This window comes from Leucoraja erinacea, chromosome 40, assembly GCF_028641065.1.
Source record: "Leucoraja erinacea ecotype New England chromosome 40, Leri_hhj_1, whole genome shotgun sequence".
Taxonomy (NCBI): domain Eukaryota; kingdom Metazoa; phylum Chordata; class Chondrichthyes; order Rajiformes; family Rajidae; genus Leucoraja; species Leucoraja erinaceus.
Genome location: NC_073416.1, coordinates 6711486 through 6730425, shown reverse-complemented (window position 1 = coordinate 6730425; position 18940 = coordinate 6711486). Strand labels below are relative to the sequence as shown.

The 18940-nt window shown below is 40.6% G+C and overlaps 2 protein-coding genes across 5 annotated transcripts in view; one reads left to right on the top strand and one right to left on the bottom strand.

Annotated features, from left to right (window-relative positions):
- Positions 1-521: 521 nt before the first annotated feature.
- Positions 522-16041, bottom strand: letmd1 (LETM1 domain containing 1). Of its 4 annotated transcripts, none has more exons than XM_055664378.1 (9): positions 15810-16041; positions 12172-12332; positions 7868-7983; positions 7554-7636; positions 6451-6637; positions 5306-5407; positions 4896-5048; positions 3555-3651; positions 522-3270 (listed from the first exon to the last, which is right to left on the bottom strand). In XM_055664378.1, exons 1-9 carry the CDS (start codon positions 15899-15901, stop codon positions 3188-3190), a joined length of 1074 nt encoding a protein of 357 aa, XP_055520353.1. In that variant the 5' UTR covers positions 15902-16041; the 3' UTR covers positions 522-3187. The 4 variants fall into 4 exon arrangements, with proteins under 4 accessions (XP_055520353.1, XP_055520354.1, XP_055520355.1 ...); XM_055664379.1 differs by having other exon boundaries at positions 6529-6637; XM_055664380.1 differs by lacking the exon at positions 4896-5048.
- The window catches only part of zgc:113184 (uncharacterized protein LOC553745 homolog), a 127727-nt gene continuing 124818 nt past the window's right edge, over positions 16032-18940 (top strand). Inside the window, exons 1-2 of the mRNA XM_055664382.1 lie at positions 16032-16164; positions 17625-17741. The gene's annotated coding sequence lies outside the window, so the exon portion shown is untranslated. The remainder of the gene's footprint in view (positions 16165-17624; positions 17742-18940) is intronic.

Below are 18940 nucleotides of genomic sequence, written 5' to 3'. Positions count from 1 at the left end.
ACAACCATAATGCTGAAACCTCAGTTCCAAACCTGGGGTTTAATCAATGTATCTTAAGGACATTTGGAATGGAGACCACATGAGCTGTTATTGGAAGTCAAAAAGTTGAGGAGCTTAATGTAGAAGTTTTATGGTAACATGACAAGAATTGGTGCATAGTAAACTAAGCAGGGACAGTGAAGCCTAGCCCTATCTTTGTTATTTTCCCCACTCAATTATAGCTTCCTTTCCTTCACCCCATCACACCTTTGTGCATCTAGATCATATCTCTACACCTTCCTCTAAGATCTTTAAAAACATGTAGTTGGCCATCTTTTCAGTATTCTGCCCTTTCATATCATGGAGTCACTCACTACGTGCTGCTATTGACCTCTGGGGCAAGGGACTCAAAAGCTTTACCATTAATTAATTAGTTTTAGGACCTTACCAACAAGGGCTAAGTATAATTGACCTAAGATCCAGCCCTTGTAGGGTTGTCATGTTTACTGGTCACTAACCAACTGGACCAAAGCCTAATGACAAAAAGTAAAAAATATTTGTTTATTCACATCCAAGGGATTTTATACCTTTTCCACATTTAAGCTAACCACAACTGAGCTCAGTCACATATCCATTTGCAGTGCATTTTACAAATAAAAGTACTTGTTGAATTAAGGCATCCATCTTCACATAAAAAATAAGTACAACTCAAGAGATCAAAAAGTAAACTTTTACATGTCGTATGAAGTGCACAATTCAAAAATAAAAACCACAAAAACAATGAGTACAGGAGCATACAAGCAGGCTATCAGTGCAATTGGTGTTTATACAAAACCTACTTAGATGAGCATGTTAATCCAAATTTCATAAAATGAATTAAATTGTCCATTTTGTACAGATTTGTGATGCAGCTTCAGGTGGTGAAGATGGAAGGACCACTTGCTTTGGAAGGCCAAGCAAACCATTCATCCAGCAGTCAGGCAGTGAATGTAAAAAATCACCCCCAACACCTCAAATGCAACTTTGGAAAATAATCTGTAAGTCATCTCCATTTACTCCTACTACTAAAAATGTAGTATGATGTTTCTTCTGGAAAAGGAAATCTACCCCAAGATGATGGTGACAGCTGTCTTGTAACAGAGGCCAGTGCCACAAATTTAAGATATAAATCACTTAAAAGGACACATGTCCTGGTAAACTGCAGTTTTTTTTCTAACCATCAGAATTCAAACATCAGTGCTTAAACTTTGAATGCCTTAACCTTCCTGTTTAGGTGGCAGATAACAACATCTCATCCCTTGAAATCACAATGCACATTGAGACAATGAAACTATCAGAAGCTGTGGGAGCATTCAGATGTTTTAAAAATAGGATTAAAATATAAAAACAATAGATAAATTGTTGGCAACATCTCAAATGTAACTTGATAAAGTTTAGACTTTCCTTTGCTGCTGTATATTGGGGTTAAAATAGGCAGCAGCATCTTTAAATGTAACCTCAGCCAAAACAAATCTGGAACTGCATTGCTTCAACAGTCAACTAAACTAGTAATTTAGCCAATCTAAAGTATTATATTCTTTAATAATTTAGCTACTCAGGATATGCAGGATTAAAAAGCATTATCCAACACAGTACAATTTATTTGGAAATTTAGTAACTATCAGTGTACTAGTAACACCTTTAAGTCTTGGATTAGGCCAGACTTGCCACTAGACCCGCTGCTGTGCTCAGCCAGCAGAGCCTGTCTGAACCATGAACTCTTTTTCCACTGATGCTGCTTTACCCGAGTATTGGTGGCCTTTTCCGATTGATTCACAGTATTTTTTATTGTTTTTAATGTCACTGGCCCAAATATTTCTGGGTTTGAGGATAGTTCACAAGCATAAGAAAGTTCTTGGGTCCATCTACTGTGCAATGAGCAACTGGTTTTCAAGAGCCGGTTGAAAGGATAAGAAATAGCAGATGTAGGCCACTAGGGTGATTGTCCAATCAACAAAGTAATCAGTAAAATGAGAGGTTGGGTCATTTTTACTAAGCACCAATCCACAATACAAACTCCTTTTTAGATTCATCACTGACTTTGGCCTAATGTAATCTTACTCAAATGGGAGGAGGTCCTGTTTGAGAACAAGACCAAAAAACTTCTCATATTTTACATGGCGACTTGCTGGAAGGGACAGATGAAAGTGGGGCATCTGGAATATGAGCAAACAAGGTAAGTGACACTGCATCTCCTTGACCAGATTGATCGATGGATTAGGGCCTGAATAATGATGATGAAGGTGTATGGTAAAAAATTAGAAAATGCAGAACATTTGAAAAGTATATCAGTGCAGATTGTTAGAGGTGGTAAATTTCTATGTCAAGGGAGAGTAGAATATTTAAGCAAACAAGAAGTCCGAAAATAAAAACTTAAAGGTTTGAGAATCCTCAGTGGTTAAAGGATCATTTATATCATTAGAAGGATTGTCTGGAAATAATTAGCATTTAATCCCTTTAAGATGCTACTTGAACTTGGTACCTCTCGTGCAAGTGCAGGAACTTCACACCCTTCGATGCGTTTCAATACCAACACCAGTCCACAAGCAGACAGTGGAGCAGTGCATCTAACAGGAACTTTGATGACCTCCATTCGCTGTCCTCGATTAAGATGTTGCCCCACTGTCATAAACCATGCAAAAGCTGTGAACATCACCCTTACTTTGAAAGCAACCTCTGAACCTCTTGATGTATTCAAGAGAGAGTTAGATATAGCTCTTAGGGCTAACAAAATCAAGGGATATGGGGAGAAAGCAGGAATGGGGAACTGATTTTGGATAATCAGCCATGATCATATTGAATGGCGATGCTGGCTCGAGGGCCAACTCCTGAACCTATATTTCTTACTAAAGTTATTTCCCACAGCAATAAATCTGCTCATGTGACTTGAAATGAAAAATAATACAATTCAAATAATCTCACGCTCCTCTAAAATGAAAAAAAATACTGGTCCAGAGCACATTGTTTTTTTAAAAATTCATTAATTTGTACGTCAAGTAAACATCTTTGTCTTCATCAGCATAGTCAGTACATCACAGGAGGCAAGTTAATAGTCACAGATTTTTGCATTCAGGAGTTTGTCTGGCAATAACGAAAAAATCCTTGTCACACAACGCACAGATGTCTTGGGTAAACATATATGGCCACTCCCTAGTCTTGCATTTAAGGTTTACTTGCTTTTCTCTGGCAGCTTTTTGAGGTAATTTGTGGAAAGTAACACCATGCTGTGCAATAGCAGAGAGGCTTCAGAATCTAAAAGCAGAAAATAAATTATATTTTTAGAATTAGCAGATGATTAACTTACACACATTGTGGAAAACTAATCACTTTCCAACTCCTACATTGGCCACAATAGTTTCCTCCTATGCTCGAACAGTTCAATTCATTCTAGAGAATGGAAGTTAGATTTTGTGAGAAGCCCTTTATGCAGGAAACATGGCCCTCAATCTTTTGCAGTAAAAAGTTGGCACCACTGAACAATTACTTAATCACCAACAGGAGGATAAATGCACCGAACAGGTAACCTTTTAATTTACCTTTTAATTTCTTGGAAAGCTGGACCCATTTGATTAACCAGTCCTTGCACTGTGCTGCATTCAGGTGCACCGAATTCAAACCTCTCACATAACATGCCTTGAAATCAGAAGCAAAAGGAAACAATGAGCAGGCCAAGCATGTTTGGGCAGGCAAATCAAGGTACAGAGAAAGCAGCATTTTATTTTTATTAAACAGCAAACAGATTACCCTCTTCCAGTGTTACATTTACTTTGCTTCAGTGTACAAGAGAGCTTGTGTCTAAATTAATTATTTTAAAAGATCAAAATGCCAGCGTATTTGGCTTGTATTACTGATGGACTCAAGTTGAGCTTCACATCTGAATTACAAATGGCTAACTTTACGCAAGACCACCACAGGCCAAACTTCAGCAGAAGTTTTCACAACAGTCTGATTATTCACCAGGGAAAGGTTTCATTCCAAAGCATTCATAACAAGTTACTCACCTGGTGGAGTAATGCAAGAGAAAGCAACAAAAATAACATTTAAATGACTGGATTTACAATAGTAAAATTTATCCCTTCTTAACTTTGCAAAGGACACATCATCCCCTTGAAAGTTTTATAGGCTGCCAGTTACTGGACACTGATCTATATCAGAATGCCCATTTGATGTTGCAATATTAATGAGGCTAGTGTCTCAGAAATATGGGGGGGGGGGGAGACAGACAAAGGGGCCAATCAACCCTCCACCACATTCTGATTGCTCATTTTAAAACTCACAGCCTGCGGCAGCCCAGTGGTGCAGCTAGTGGAACTGCTGCCTCACATCTCCAGAACCTAGGTCCAACCATGACCTCGGGTGCTATCTGTGCAAGTTTGTCCATTCTCCCTGTGACTCTGTGGAGTTGGTCCATTCTCTGTGGTTGCATGGGTCGAGTTTCCTCCCATATCCCAAAGATGAATGGGATAGTGGGTCAATTGGCCACTGTAAATCGACCCTGGCATGTAGTGGACAGTAGAATCCAGGGCGAGTTGCAGGAAACATGGAGAGAGTAAATGGGTGGTTGATGGGCAGCAAGGACATGGTGGGCTGAAGGGCCTGATTCTGTGCAGCGTGTTTCTATGGACTCTGCTTGAGGTCTTGAATTTCATTTCCATTCACACCACCATTGATGATCATGCTGTCAGCAGATGAGACCGTATACCTCTCGAATTTCTTCTGAAAAGCTACATGCTACCCAACCAAGCTTTGTGTTTGCTTCTTACAATCTGCATCCATTTTTCATCTAATTGCTGCTCTGCAAAACATTTCTCTGCATTAAAAGCACTTTATAAAATGCAAGCTATTGCTGAGCAACTGGCTCCACCCTTTCAACTCACATTTCTCAGTTCATCCTCCGACAGCTCATGCAATCCTAAACTATTCAAAGCTTGGTCCAAATGACGGATTTCCATGATGTGGCTCCAGATACGATGGCGTAGGATGAAGGAGGGCATGTGCGGAGTGAGAAACATCACCCGACTAAAGATTTCCTAACAACATAACAGCAGGGTACAGGTCAATGAGCAACCATTCCCTTCATGCCTTTCATTTCAGAAGCAAATGCATATGGCTCATTAAAAAACCCACAGAATTTTACTTTGTAAAATATCCAACTCACTTGTGTTTAACAATTTATTCTGTTATCTTAAAGACAAACGCATTGTTTTACATAGAGTTCCACAGACTTACATTATTTAAAAAGTTTCTAAAGGGTCAACAGGAATAAACTCCTCTACCACTTCCTTACCGCCTGCCGTGAATCAATGTGACGGATTGCTAGTGGATGTCCCAAGAACAGCTTTGCCACTATGTGTAGCTGAAAGATTTCGGGATGGATGCCATCCTGAACCTTGATTTAAAAACACAGAACAGTGGATCACAAATACACTCAACAGCCTCAAAATACAGCTTACTGCAATCAGAAACTGGGTCAGTAACTTCCCACCCACATTCAAAGCCGGGTTACTATCTCAAAATAGCTGCTGTGTCAGTGGAAAAAATACAACTGAAACCTCATGAGGATAAGAAATTTGATAGAAGCACAGGGAGTATGAACCCACCGCACCCAATGACCCATCAAATCTGACAAGGCCCTGCCCTCTCTTTGCCAATAATCCAAAGGATGTCTTTACTGGGGGGGGGGGGGGGGGGGAGGGAGCAGGGTGCAGAACAATTACCCCTGCTGAGGTAGGATGTCCTTTGAGGTAGGGCAAGGCTCTATCATGCTAACCCCAAACTTGAGAATAGGACTTTGAGAAATAATATTTGATTACATATCAGGTATGGATGAGGAGACAAATGGAAAATCTTGTGAGCTTTGCATATTTTTCCTTCATGTTGGGACACTCCTTTTTCTTTGGTCAAGTCTTCATTGACTAAACCTCTGCATTTCCCACTTAAGTGGCCATTTTTAATTTATTTTATTCACTAATTAGATCCAAGTTGATTACTTTGGACCAGGCACTTTTAATTACAGAAACATTTCTATCATTTATAATAGAACCTTTATGTCCAGAACAATTTCTGACACACCAGTGTGTGAACATATGAAACAGATACAGGAGGCCTCGTCTCTATTTTGCCTGCTCTACATAAACTTTGGTTCACTTATGCACATTCTTCCTTTAGATCTTATACTATTTGCAAGCCAAATGGTGAATAGATCGACCTGTCTCGCAAATTGCAGTGGTCACATTACCTAGTTGCCAGAGGTTGATCAAAAGACTTGGGATACAGGACCACATATTAGCCTTTTACCTTCTCTGTAACATTGGGAGTACAACACGCAGAAGATCAAAAACAAGTCTGCATCTTGCCACCTGAAAAGTGCTTGATCCAAGGTAATAAGCTTGGAAATAACGTTTCTCAAGTTTTGTTAATTGGTGTACGTACTTTGTTGCCAAGAGTTAACAGCTGTTTTTTCAGTTGTCTGTCTTTAACTTTTGAGGCTGCTTTGATTAAACCACTCACAGCGTCTGGGTAAACCTGAGCCCGGAACGAGTGGTAGATTTCCTTAAATTCCTGATGCTGATCGTGGGTCCAGAAGTGACTTATTAAGAACTGCCTTGGAAAGAAATACCTACAAATAAAATCATGTGCAGACTTAGTCTTAGGAAACGTATGTATTCCCACAGTTCAGTGTTGAAGGTAAGTCATTCATTCTGACACTGATGCACCACCTGATCAAACCTCCACCACTTCCAGTGGCTCTAAATGTTTGTTAGGCTCACAACTTAAAACGAGAGGCCATTCTACCAAAGATCATCACTCAAAATACGGGAATTGTATAACATTGGACAGTTAATCATAAAAACAATACCTACCACATATTACAAACAAACATAATTCAGAATAATACTTCTGACGATAGTGTATTGTTTCACAGAATGAAACATGGACAAAAATCTCCCTCCGCACCTCCCAACCTCTTATGTTCAAGTACTTCTCAAGTACCACAGCGAAGGAGGAAAGTTCACTTTTACACACCTCTTAGTTGCTACAAGGTACACCCTGGAGAGGGACTGACTGTACAGCTCTTTGAAAGACCAGGTGCAGGAATGATGGGGTTATTGCTGTCCTGCAAGATTCTACGATTCAGGCAATTTAATTAATTTTCAGAATTATTACTTTCCACCAGGGGGCATAACTCAACTAAAGCCAAAGAATTATAATGCATGGTAATTCCTTAAATCTCCAGAATGTTGCTTTGCCCCTTCATTTACCTTGCAATCTGATACATAGGTTAGAGCATCAAACAGACACAATCAATGGCTGGTATTAACTATGCTTTCGAAACAGCCCAACAGTTAGCATTGGAATTGCCTTTTATTTTAAAAGTGAATTTTATAGCAATGTTGTCAACACACTACTATAGTTAATGTACTCAGTTTTAAATCTTTGATCACAAATCCTGTATATTTAAAAATATGTCTGGATTATCACAAGTGATCAGTGCCCAACTGTAGAACATTAATAAAAATTCTTGAAATACTTACATCAATATGAACACAATATAGTTTGCAAATGGCGGAATGGCGAGAAGCACTACTGGTATTACCTTTATAACGTCTCTGCGAAACTGGAAAATAAAACACTTGTACAGTTAATGTCAAAAACTCAGTTCACTCACAGGTAGCCAGTCTCAACCTTCTAACAATCCCTCCCACCCCAAACTATACAGAAAAATTGCTTAAAAAACATCTGCTTTGTTTTTCTTTTGCAGTTTGGTCTACAAGTTCTGTGACTCATAAGCAGGAGAAAACAGATAGAAAGGAAAGGCCTTCACTTATGCCATGGAAAAGTCTCTCACCTGTCTTAATTTTTCCATTTCCCTGTAAGGCAGCTGGTTGTACTTTAGTCCTTTATTGGCCATCTTATACTTTATTCCATGAACTTCCTTGAAGTCAAGATACAATAGACGGAAGCCTACAAGATAAGCAAAGTGAAGAGTTATCATTGTAGAAAGTGCAAATACTATTAATGATATTTGACAAGATAACCATTATTTTTATACTTCACAAAAGCAGCAATCTGTTAAGATCAGGAATGAACACCCTGATAGGATGACAGAAGCAGCATTCAGAAAGGGACTTGAAATAAACTTGAAAGGGAAAATTGCAGGCCTGTGGGGAGAGCAGACAGTCCTTTCAAAGTCCCGAGTCTGAAGAAGGGTCTTGACCCAAAATATCACCCATTCCTTCTCTCCAGAGATGCTGCCCGTCCCGCCGAGTTACTCCCGTATTTTGTGTCTACCCTCTTTCAAAGACCTGGCAGATATGCAAGGGGCTGAACAGCCTTTTATGCCACAAGAATCAATAAAAGAAAGGCAGTCATGCAACTCCATAATGCATTTCACAACAAAGATCCAAGTGCTTTGTGCCCAAATTAAATACTTGCTGTAATGGAGGAAACTTTGCAGCAAGTTGCACACAACAAGCTCCCATAAACAGCAACGTGATCATTGCGCGATTGTTCTTTAATGATGCTGTACCAATGATAGCAGTAAAAGTGGATTTTGTGAGAGATAGTTATTTACAAACGCACAGCACAGGAACACAAGAGGCTGCAGAGTGGAGGACTCAACCTGGTCCATCGCGGGAACAGCCATCCCCGCCATCAAAAGCATCTACATGTCTCAAGAAGGGTGCAGGTCATGGAAGTGCAACAGGTCCAGAAAATAATACCAGCAGCCAGAAAGCACCCAAGAACAGACCAGAAAATAGTAGTCGTCGGCCACTTGACACCTCAAGCCTGCCCCGCCATTCAATATGGCCATGGTGATCTACCCAATGTGCCTCTTCTGTGCTAGGCCCATATTGTCCTTCATACCCTGATCTTTCAAAAAAGTACCCACCTCCTCTTTAAATACCTCCAGTGGTCTATCCCCCATAACTCTCTGTGGATGAAATTCCAGAGATTCACTATTTTCTTCAAGAAGACATTCATGTGCACTTCAGTTTTAAACGATCAACCCCTTGCAACTCTCCAAGAGTGGAAGCATCTCGACAGCCGCCTGTCAAGCACCTTTAGGATCATATATGTTTCAATATGATCAGCTCTCATTCTTGCAAACTCCAAAGACGACAGATCAAACATTTTTGGCTGTTCATAATAAAATAATCTTTTCATCCCTGTAATCAGCAGAGTGATTCTCTCCAGGACTGCCTTTAATGTCAGCATGCCCTTCCTGAAATATGGGGAAACAATACAGAGTCATCCATGAACAGCATCAATATCATCTTGTACAATTGTAATAATATTTCTGAATGCCAAACTCCTTGCAAGAAAGACCAATATGCCATTTGCTTGCCTAACTACTTTGCTGCACCTGCACGCTAACATTTTGTTTTGTACACAATAATGCTTTGATCCCTTTATATTCCACTCGTGCAGTATCTCTCCATTTGAATAATAGGAAAGTGTGAGGTTGGGAATTAAAAAGCAGACTATTATCTAATATTACACTCCATTTGCCAGTTTTCACGCACTCGCTCAACCAATCTATATATTATTGCAGAGTCTAAATATCCTCACCACAGTTTACAGGACTGTTCTGCTGCTGCAAGAATTTCATTGTTCCATAGTCGGTACATATGACAATTATGCACTCTCGACTCTCACCTTTATTTATATTATCAGCAAAACTGGATACCTTGCACTCTGGCCCTTCCTCCAAGGCATTAATATAAATCATAAATAATTCAGGAACAAAAATTGACACTTGTGGCCCTTCCATTGTCATATCCTTTTAGCCTGAAAAAGAAACGTATTCTGACAGTCTTCTGTTTGACAATAGGTGCAGGAGTAAGCCATTCAGCCCTTTGCGCCAGCACCGCCATTCAATGTGATCATGGCTGATCATCCTCAATCAGTACCCCGTTCCTGCCTTCTCACCATATCCCCTGACTCCGCTATCTTTAAGAGCTCTATCTAACTCTCTCTTGAAAGCATCCAGAGAATTGGTCTCCACTGCTTTCTGAGGCAGAGAATTCCACAGATTCACAACTCTGGGTGAAAATGTTTTTCCTCATCTTCGTTCTAAATGGCCTACCCCTTATTCTTAACCTGTGGCCCCTGGTTCTGGACTCCCCCAACATCGGGAACATATTTCCTGCCTCCAGCGTGTCCAATCCCTTAATAATCTTATGTTTCAATAAGATCCCCTCTCATCCTTCTAAATTTCAGAGTATACAAGCCCATGTGTTCTATCATCATATGACAGTCCCGCCATCTCGGGATTTTACCTTGTAATAATAATAATAATAATACATTTTATTTTTGGGTGCCTTTCAGGAATCTCAAGGACACCTTAAAGAGATTAACAGGAATAAAAAACATATAATCAGAATAAAATAAATAATAAAGACAAATTAAAAACAGAATTCAGTCCAAAAACAAAAAATCAAAAACACAATGTGAAAAAGAGAGCAGCGGCAGCTAAAGCACGCCAGCGTCCACTCTCCCTTCCGACAGCCATCTTGGACACAGACTAACAGGATTACTTACAGACAAAAAAAATCATCCCCCCACAATGAATACCACTGTGGGGGAAGGCACAGAATCCAGTCCCCAACCCCAAGTTCACACAAAGTCAGGCCTATTGAGGCCACCGCAATTGCCTCTACGGAGGCCCGATGTTCCTGGCCGTTCTCACCGGGTGATCTTGCCCCGGCGTCGGGAGAGTCCTCTCAGCGGCTGGGCCACCTGGAACGGCCGCTTCCTAGCTGGAGACCACGGCTTCCAAAGCCGACAAGGCCGCGCCGGCCTGGACCTTGTGAATCTACACTGCACTCCCTCAATAGCAAGAATGTCCGTCCTCAAATTTGGAGATCAAAACTGCACACAATCTCACTAGGGCCCTGTACAACTGCAGAAGGACCTCTTTGCTCCTATACTCAACTACTCTTGTTATGAAGGCAAACATGCCTTTAGCTTTCTTCACTGCCTGCTGTACCTGCATGCTTACTTTCAGTGACTGATGAACAAGGACCCCCAGATCTCTTTGTACTTCACCCTTTTCCCAACTTGGCACCATTCAGATATTAATCTGCCTTCCTGTTTTTGCCACCAAAGTGGATAACCTCACATTTATCCACATTAAACTGCAAATGCCATGCATCTGCCCCTCACCCAACCTGTCCACGTCACCTTGCATCCTCATAGCATCCACCTCACAATTCACCCTGCCGCCCAGCTTTGTGTCATCGGCAAATTTGTTAATGTTACTTTGACCGTTAGTCTTCATTCAATTCATATTAACACTCACCACCCCCCACCCCCTTCCACACCTATATTGCGAGCTTGTATCTTGTGCACTAGGCTTTTTCATCATCATAAGTCACTTCTGGATTACCAAAGCCACCTCATTTACAGGTTCCCCTCAACTGGCTCTGCTTATAACATCCTCAGAACTCCAGAGACTCAGCACCCTCCTATAGACTTGTTACATGTGGGTAAGATAACAATATTGGACAAGGGACAGAGTGATCAAGCCACATCAAAATTTGATTCTTTCAAAATGTCAAATATTAACAATTTGAAAAGAGCTTGAAATAAATCCCTTGATCGCTTCCTGCTCTCCCCTCCAATGGCTAAACAACAATTCATTCTTCTATTCTAAATACCTTGGGATAATTTGGAAAGTTAAGGCACAATATCAATACAAGTCACTTGCTGAATGTGGTCACGAAATAGCAATGACTGACTGGTTTCTTTTTTTCCCTTTCTGGGAGCTACTGTATCATCCTGAACGGTGTCACATCCACAATTACACAACCACAGTTCTATCCAAGATGGGCTTAATATTACAGATTCCAAATCAAATCCTGTTGTCTATTAAAAGGTACAACATACGCCAGATAATACTTTTACTTGCTGAGACAGCTGCAACTGTACAGACTTTGTTAATAGTTGATTCCATCAATATTTAATAGTCAACACAAACTGTAGAGATGTGCATTAAATGTAATTCTGACGTTCTCCCCTCCATAGTATTTCGCTGCCAAATCAAGAGTTATGTGTGTGTGCCCCCCCCCCCCCCCCCCCCCCCCCTTCCAACATTTTTGTCATGTTTACTGGTGAAACATTATTAACATCTTCTGGTTACTAACTTACCTCGGAAAAAAGTTGAATAGATACCATAAAAACGCGGAAAGTTTATTTCCAGAAATTTTTCATATTTTGCATTCAAACGTTTGGCCTTTGAGATGATAGCTGAACTTAAAGTACTCCTCTTCGCTGTTGTGAAAAATTGTGACAACTGGTGACTAGTAAGCCTGTGGTGGGATGGAGTATTGGTGGCGAGGGAAATAAAATAAGAAAGTTATCAATTAATCTGTTAGCAGTTTTACCACAAAGTATGTTGTTACTTTTCAACTGTACTCAGAAAGGATGATAGAAATGTAAAGCAGAGAAGGAGGCCATTTGACAGAGTACAAGCTATCCATCTTAATCACGTGCCCCAATTCTCTTAGTCCACAGCCTTGTGTGTAGACAATTCAAGTGCCCGTCCAGCATCTTTTTAAAGAGGCTAAGGGTATGTGACAGTGAGATGCAGACTTCCAGGCACCCGGGGAACGGTAATTTATTCTGCACTCCCCTCTATTCCTTCTTTGATTATCTTAAATCAATGCCACTCGATTACTGACTTCCCTTTTTAAATTTCCCCTTGCTCTCTGTTCCAGAAAAAACAGCCCTAGTCTGTCTCATCTAAAATTAAAAAATCTAAAACATCTAAAATTGCGACATTCTTGACGATCTGTCAGTACAATCATGTCCATTCTGCACTTTGGTAAGCCATATTGTACACATTTTTCTAGCTGCCATCTAACTAACATTTTATACAATTCTCACACAACTTCCTTGCTCATATTCAGAACTTTGGCCTATTAAGGAATTCCCATGTGTCTTCATCATCATATTTTCTTCCTGTTTTTCTTTGAGCTTCAGGGATCTTTAGATTATACATTTCAAAGTTCCTCTGTCCCTCTAGATTTCCCAGATTCCTGCTACTTATCAAGCATCCCTTTATCTTGTTTACTTTCCCCAAAAACATGGCTTCACACCTTCAGCAGATTGAATTTCATCCCTCCCTTCCTTGTCCTTGAATACCCCCCATTGCTCCCACACGAATTTACCTTCAGGTTGAACAGAGGAAAAGGAAGAATGCAGCATTAAAAAACCAGGTCCTGAACTGACCCATGCACAGCACAGATTCCAGTCATTAATTAGCAATCAAGGCATGGAACTTTGGCCAACTTTCCTTAAAGCACCAAGTCTTATTGTAACTGTTGCTGGCCTGGCCAAGATCAGCTAACACAACCCTGACTAGGAAATAACGATCTCCTGGATTAATTTATTTGTTCACTTCACCTTCATTACTGAAAAGCATCTCACTTTAAAAAAAAAGACCATTGTCAAGATTGAGATTTAAACTCTTGATGCATTTTTAGAAAACAAAATGCTTATTTTGCGCTCGGGTGATTTTAGAACATTGTAAGCAATCTGTACATTTCCAGCTGTTTGATGCATTTGCTTTTGCGCTAGGAAACTTTTATAAGGTAATCAAAGATAAGAGAAAAAATGCTAGAGTCAGACTGCACTGACCATTTCTACTGAAAACGCTTTGCGCTCAAGTGCTGTTACAAAACACTCCAGAATTATACTGGTCATCAGAAAGACACTGGTCCTCAAATGGCAAACTGACTGCAGATTCAGTTCTATAAGGATTTTTAAGTAATGTACTCAAAATAAGATTGACATTAATGCACACACCTGCACAGCTAGGCACAACTGTCAAGACAAAACGTTACACTGATGGATTAGCTCAATTACCACCTTACACAAACGTCACCAACTTGAAACATGAACTATTTCCCTACCCAGTTTATATTGTTACATTTATTACACTTACTAATACTTTAAATGCCCTACCTGTATCCTATGTATCCTATCCTGGGATGTCAGGACTGTCTTATAAAGAAAGACTGGATAGACTTGGTTTATCCTCTCTAGAATTTAGGAGATTGAGAGGGGATCTTATAGAAACTTACAAAATTCTTAAGGGGTTGGACAGGCTAGATGCAGGAAGATTGTTCCCGATGTTAGGGAAGTCCAGGACAAGGGGTCACAGCTTAAGGATAAGGGGGAAATCCTTTAAAACCAAGGTGAGAAGAACTTTTTTCACACAGAGAGTGGTGAATCTCTGGAACTCTCTGCCACAGAGAGTAGTTGAGGCCAGTTCATTGGCTATATTTAAGAGGGAGTTAGATGTGGCCCTTGTGGCTAAGGGGATCAGGGGGTATGGAGAGAAGGCAGGTACGGGATACTGAGTTGGATGATCAGCCATGATCATATTGAATGGCGGTGCAGGCTCGAAGGGCCGAATGGCCTACTCCTGCACCTAATTTCTATGTTTCTATGTTTCTATGTAATGTACTAATCAAATCGCTGTAACACCATTACAACTAATCCATTACAGCCCCGCAACTAGAAAACTACCCTTTAATTCCTATTCTGTTTTCTGTCCATAAACCAATTTTCATTCCACACCAGTATATTACCGCAGTCCAACATGCTCTCACTTTGTTTACTCACATGCGATGCTTTGAATGCACAATAGCAATTTCCCATCTGTTCTGCTGCTCACAATCCCAAAACTGATCTGTAAAACACAAGCTCCCTTTCCTAAATCCATGATGGCTCTGCCAGTCAAACCTCTTTACTCAAAGCCTCTCACAACAAAAGCTAACATACCATTTGCCCATTAACAACTTCCCATACCTTCATATTAGTCTTAAGTTTATTGTGCACATAAACACCCAGTTCCCTTTGAACAACAACGTTCTAATCTGTCATTTAATGACACCATTTAAATAAAACTCTGCTTTCCTATTTTGTGCACCATGGCAGATGATCTGTCAAAACGACAGCGTTGGATTAACACACCAGGTCAGGCAGCATCTATGGAGAACATGGATAGGTGACCTTTCAGGTTGGGATGTCTGAAGAAAGATCCCAACTCGAAATATCACCTATCCATGTTCTCCAGAGATGCTGCCTGACCCATTGAGTTAGTCCAACACATTGTGTCTTTTTTTGTAAACCAACAACTACAATTCCTTGTTTCTACAGATGATCTGACATTTCATTACATCATATCCCAGCTGTCAAGTCCTCACCCACTTAGCTTGCCCGCATCCTCTTTAAGCATCCTTGCACCCTCCGCACTCTCCTCTCTTTTTAAACAACAACAAACATGACATTTGCTCCCCTCGACCAAATCCCTCATAAATTGCGACTGACAAGCACCAATCCCTGTGGTAACCCACTAATCACAACCTGCAGACCGGAGAAAAAACTGTTTACTCTGACTTGTATTAAATGGAACAGCATAAAACAAAAAAGGCTACGTGGTAAAGGGAGATGGACTAATTGGAATAGTTCTACCAAACAGGTTTAGGCCTACTCTGTCATTCTTTGATTTTCGAAATGACTACAAAACGACGGACAGCCTCAGTGAAGAAGCGACGGCTGCTGCAATGTTAAACGCGTGATGTTTGAAGTTGAATTTGTCAGATGATAGTGTCCCGGGTATTTAATATTTGGAACACACCTTCGCTATTGCGCGACCTGTGTGTGTGGGTTGCGGGACTCGGAGGTCTGCAAATGATACGCGGGAAAACGAATACAGAAACGGTGACCGATAATAATAAATACAGAGCACCAAAGCCCCAGGTTAAAACGTATCTTACCGAGAGACACAGATCGTCGGATAGTATAAAAACTCAGAGGAACCACGTCCCTTCAGCCGCTGAAGCCGGAAGCATATCCGAGCGAGCGCCATCTTACAAAACAAGGGGGCTGGGCGGGTGCAAAGGTCGTCGACTCGCGATGTCGTCTATTTTCTCTCAAAAAAGGCAATTTAAACAATGTATAGTTAAATAAAGCCGCAGAGGGTTCTCACGAACGACATTTGCCATGTTTATTCCCAGAATGGTCAAATTTGGCGGGCTCAGCTTCGTGTTGCCGTGGAGACGAGACACAAGAGTCTCACGTAGAGGCGTGGACGTCAGCGGTGGGCGAGAGGCTTTAGTTGTTCAAGTTCAAGTGAGTTTATTGTCATATGTCCCTGATAGGACAATGAAATGACAGTGAGGGGAAAAGCGGAGATATTCGGCATCTTTTCACCAAATGCATAGGGTCGAGGTACTTACCCGATTCGGAGAGATTTGGATAAAGAGTGATCTGAATGAGCGCAGGGTCAGACTCTCCAACCACGTCAACTACAACCCCATGCTCCGACTACATACCCTCCCCCTTTACTTACCTACTTCCCCTTCCATCCCATTTCAACCACTATTTGTGTCAGACTGACCAGTGTTCATGAAAAATCACCAATCTCTTGCCTAACCTGGAAACGGCCCTTTGACCCACCAAGTCCACGGTGATCAACAGTCACCCATTCACATTATGTTATCCCACTTTCACATCCACTCCTTAAACACTTGGGGCAATTTACAAAGGCCAATTAACCTACAAAACCCACACATCTTTGGGATGTGTGAGGAAACTGGAACAACCAGAGGAAATCCACGTGGTCACAGGGAGGACGTGCAAGCTCCACATAGACAATACCTGAGGTATTCCGACTGTGCCGCCATGCTCTGCTGGCACAATTACATTTATTGTTGTACACTTCAAACTGGAAGGAGGATAAGAAATCAACATCAATGTTCTTTTCCAGACCAACATTCAGGTCCTAATTACACTCAGTTGCCTCCATGAGGCAGATCATCTCATTGGCGTGCCTGATCTCTAAACCACAAACTTTATTCTGACCTCCATTACAAGAAATGACCAGGCAGACAGATAAAAATTCAAAGATTTGCACAAAGGTATATTGGAAAAAAGTGCAACTTCCCCACTAATATTTGGAATCCTGTGGATCATAACCACTGAAAGTGGAGAAGGAGGACTAAGAAACAAATGGTTGAAGGAGCACACCACCTCACAAGTGTCCACTCACCCTGTCAGGAACCTCCCGCCCTTGTTGTGGAAGGGTTTGCAGTTCCTATATTGGTCTTATCAACCACCCTAGGATTCATAGGGCTAAAGTGGAAGCAAGTCATCCTCAGTCAGGAGTGACTGACCAGTAAGAAGATTTGACCAGATGGACAGGAAGAAAACAGAAAATGGTGGAAATATCAACAGGTCAGGCAGCATCTATGCAGAAAGAAACAGATAGCATTTCAAATTAAGGATCTTTTATCTTTCACCAGAACTGATGAAATGTGATTGACCTGAAATGTCAACTCTGTTTTTCTTTTTCCACAGACAGTGCCTGACCTGCAGAGTTTATCCAGAATTTTTTATTTCAGATTTTTAGCATCTAATTTTTCACTTTTCACAAACACACTTCAACTTTGTGGAAGACGTGTTATGTTTTGATTGTGAGGCAGCTCTCATACAACTGCTCTCTACAGACCACTTTTTCTTTGATGAACAAGTATTTATTATTCACCTAATAACACGATTCCTTTGATAAATATTTACTCTATTGCTTCCAGATGGAAAAACACGTGGATGGTTTGAAGGTAATTTCTGATCCAGGAACGTCCAAAAATCCATTTGGACCACTGTAACTGAATTAAATCAGCAATCCTGGAGCACCCAGCTACCCAGTGGTAAGGATGGCAAGGATCAGGGAGAGAACGGGATGACTGAGTGAGTTCAAAATTGATGGTAAACAACCAATTTTCAGCCTTGAGGCATCTCATGGGATTTTTTGGTTCAGTTCAATTTAGTTTATTGTCACGTGTACCGAGGTCCAGTGAAAAGCTTTTGGAGCAATTGGAGGATGGGATGGGTATATATTTTTGTATCTTAGTAAATCTTAGGGTTATATTGTGGCAATTATCATGGCAGCCAAATGCCACACAACTTTCTTTGGGTAGAGCATGATTTATTAATTCACACTAAACCTTCAATTAGCAATAACTTTATGGAAATAATTCTGTGATGTAAGTGATCCTTGCTTCTAGAATTTGATAGGTTGAATATACATACCGTGGCCCCAATACTATGCCTGTTTAAAGTTCCGATTGTCTGAGGAAAGTGTCTGAGATATACAAAACGCTCCCAATGATATAGGTCGATATCCCAGAGTATTACTCTCAATGTGGAATCTGGTTGGGTGTAGCAGCAAATTACGCTTCAATTCACGCTTCCCTCCATTTAGTGCAATAATAAACTGAATAAATTTGCATTTATGTAGCATTTTGCACAACTGCTGGATGTCCAAAACATTGGTACTTCCGTGTATAATCACTTTGTAATATGTATTATGTGAGAGTCGATTTTTGCATACCGAGTTTTTGCAAACAGCAGCCTGATGATGCCCAGATTGAACAGGACATCAGGGAAAACCTCCCTGCTCTTCCTCAATGAATGCTTTTGCGATCTTTTACATTCAAATGAAAGGGAAGCTAGGGGTTTATTTACAATCACATTCAAAGTATAGGATGTTTGAAATTGCAGTACTCCCCGCAACATTTTACATATTAAGTGTTGAAAATGTGAATATTTAAATTGATATCACACTAGCATGATCACAAATCAAAAATATCAGCCTTAAAATCAGGATTGAGGTTTTATTTTCCCATCACTAACATATCTTCAAAGGCTGAAATAATGTCTTATCTACGTCTCTATCTGTTTTTCCGAATGTGCTGTAGATATTTGAATGAATTTAGCACCTGCTACAAATTTTCACCTGGATGCACACTCTTTTCTCCCTTTCCCCTTCCCCCCCCCGTCCACATCCATGTATACTCCTTCCTCTGGTTTCACATTTTGCGCATCTTCTATTCTTATATCCTTATCT

Excerpts from the sequence above, each read along its gene's own strand:
- letmd1 (XM_055664378.1), bottom strand. The coding sequence starts at position 15,901 with ATGGCGCTCGCTCGGATATGCTTCCGGCTTCAGCGGCTGAAGGGACGT. Across the intron at positions 12,333-15,809 it reads CCGACGATCTGTGTCTCTCG|GCTTACTAGTCACCAGTTGT; the intron begins GTAAGATACGTT and ends ATCCCACCACAG. Across the intron at positions 5,049-5,305 it reads ACATTGATTCACGGCAGGCG|GAAATCTTTAGTCGGGTGAT; the intron begins GTAAGGAAGTGG and ends TTATGTTGTTAG.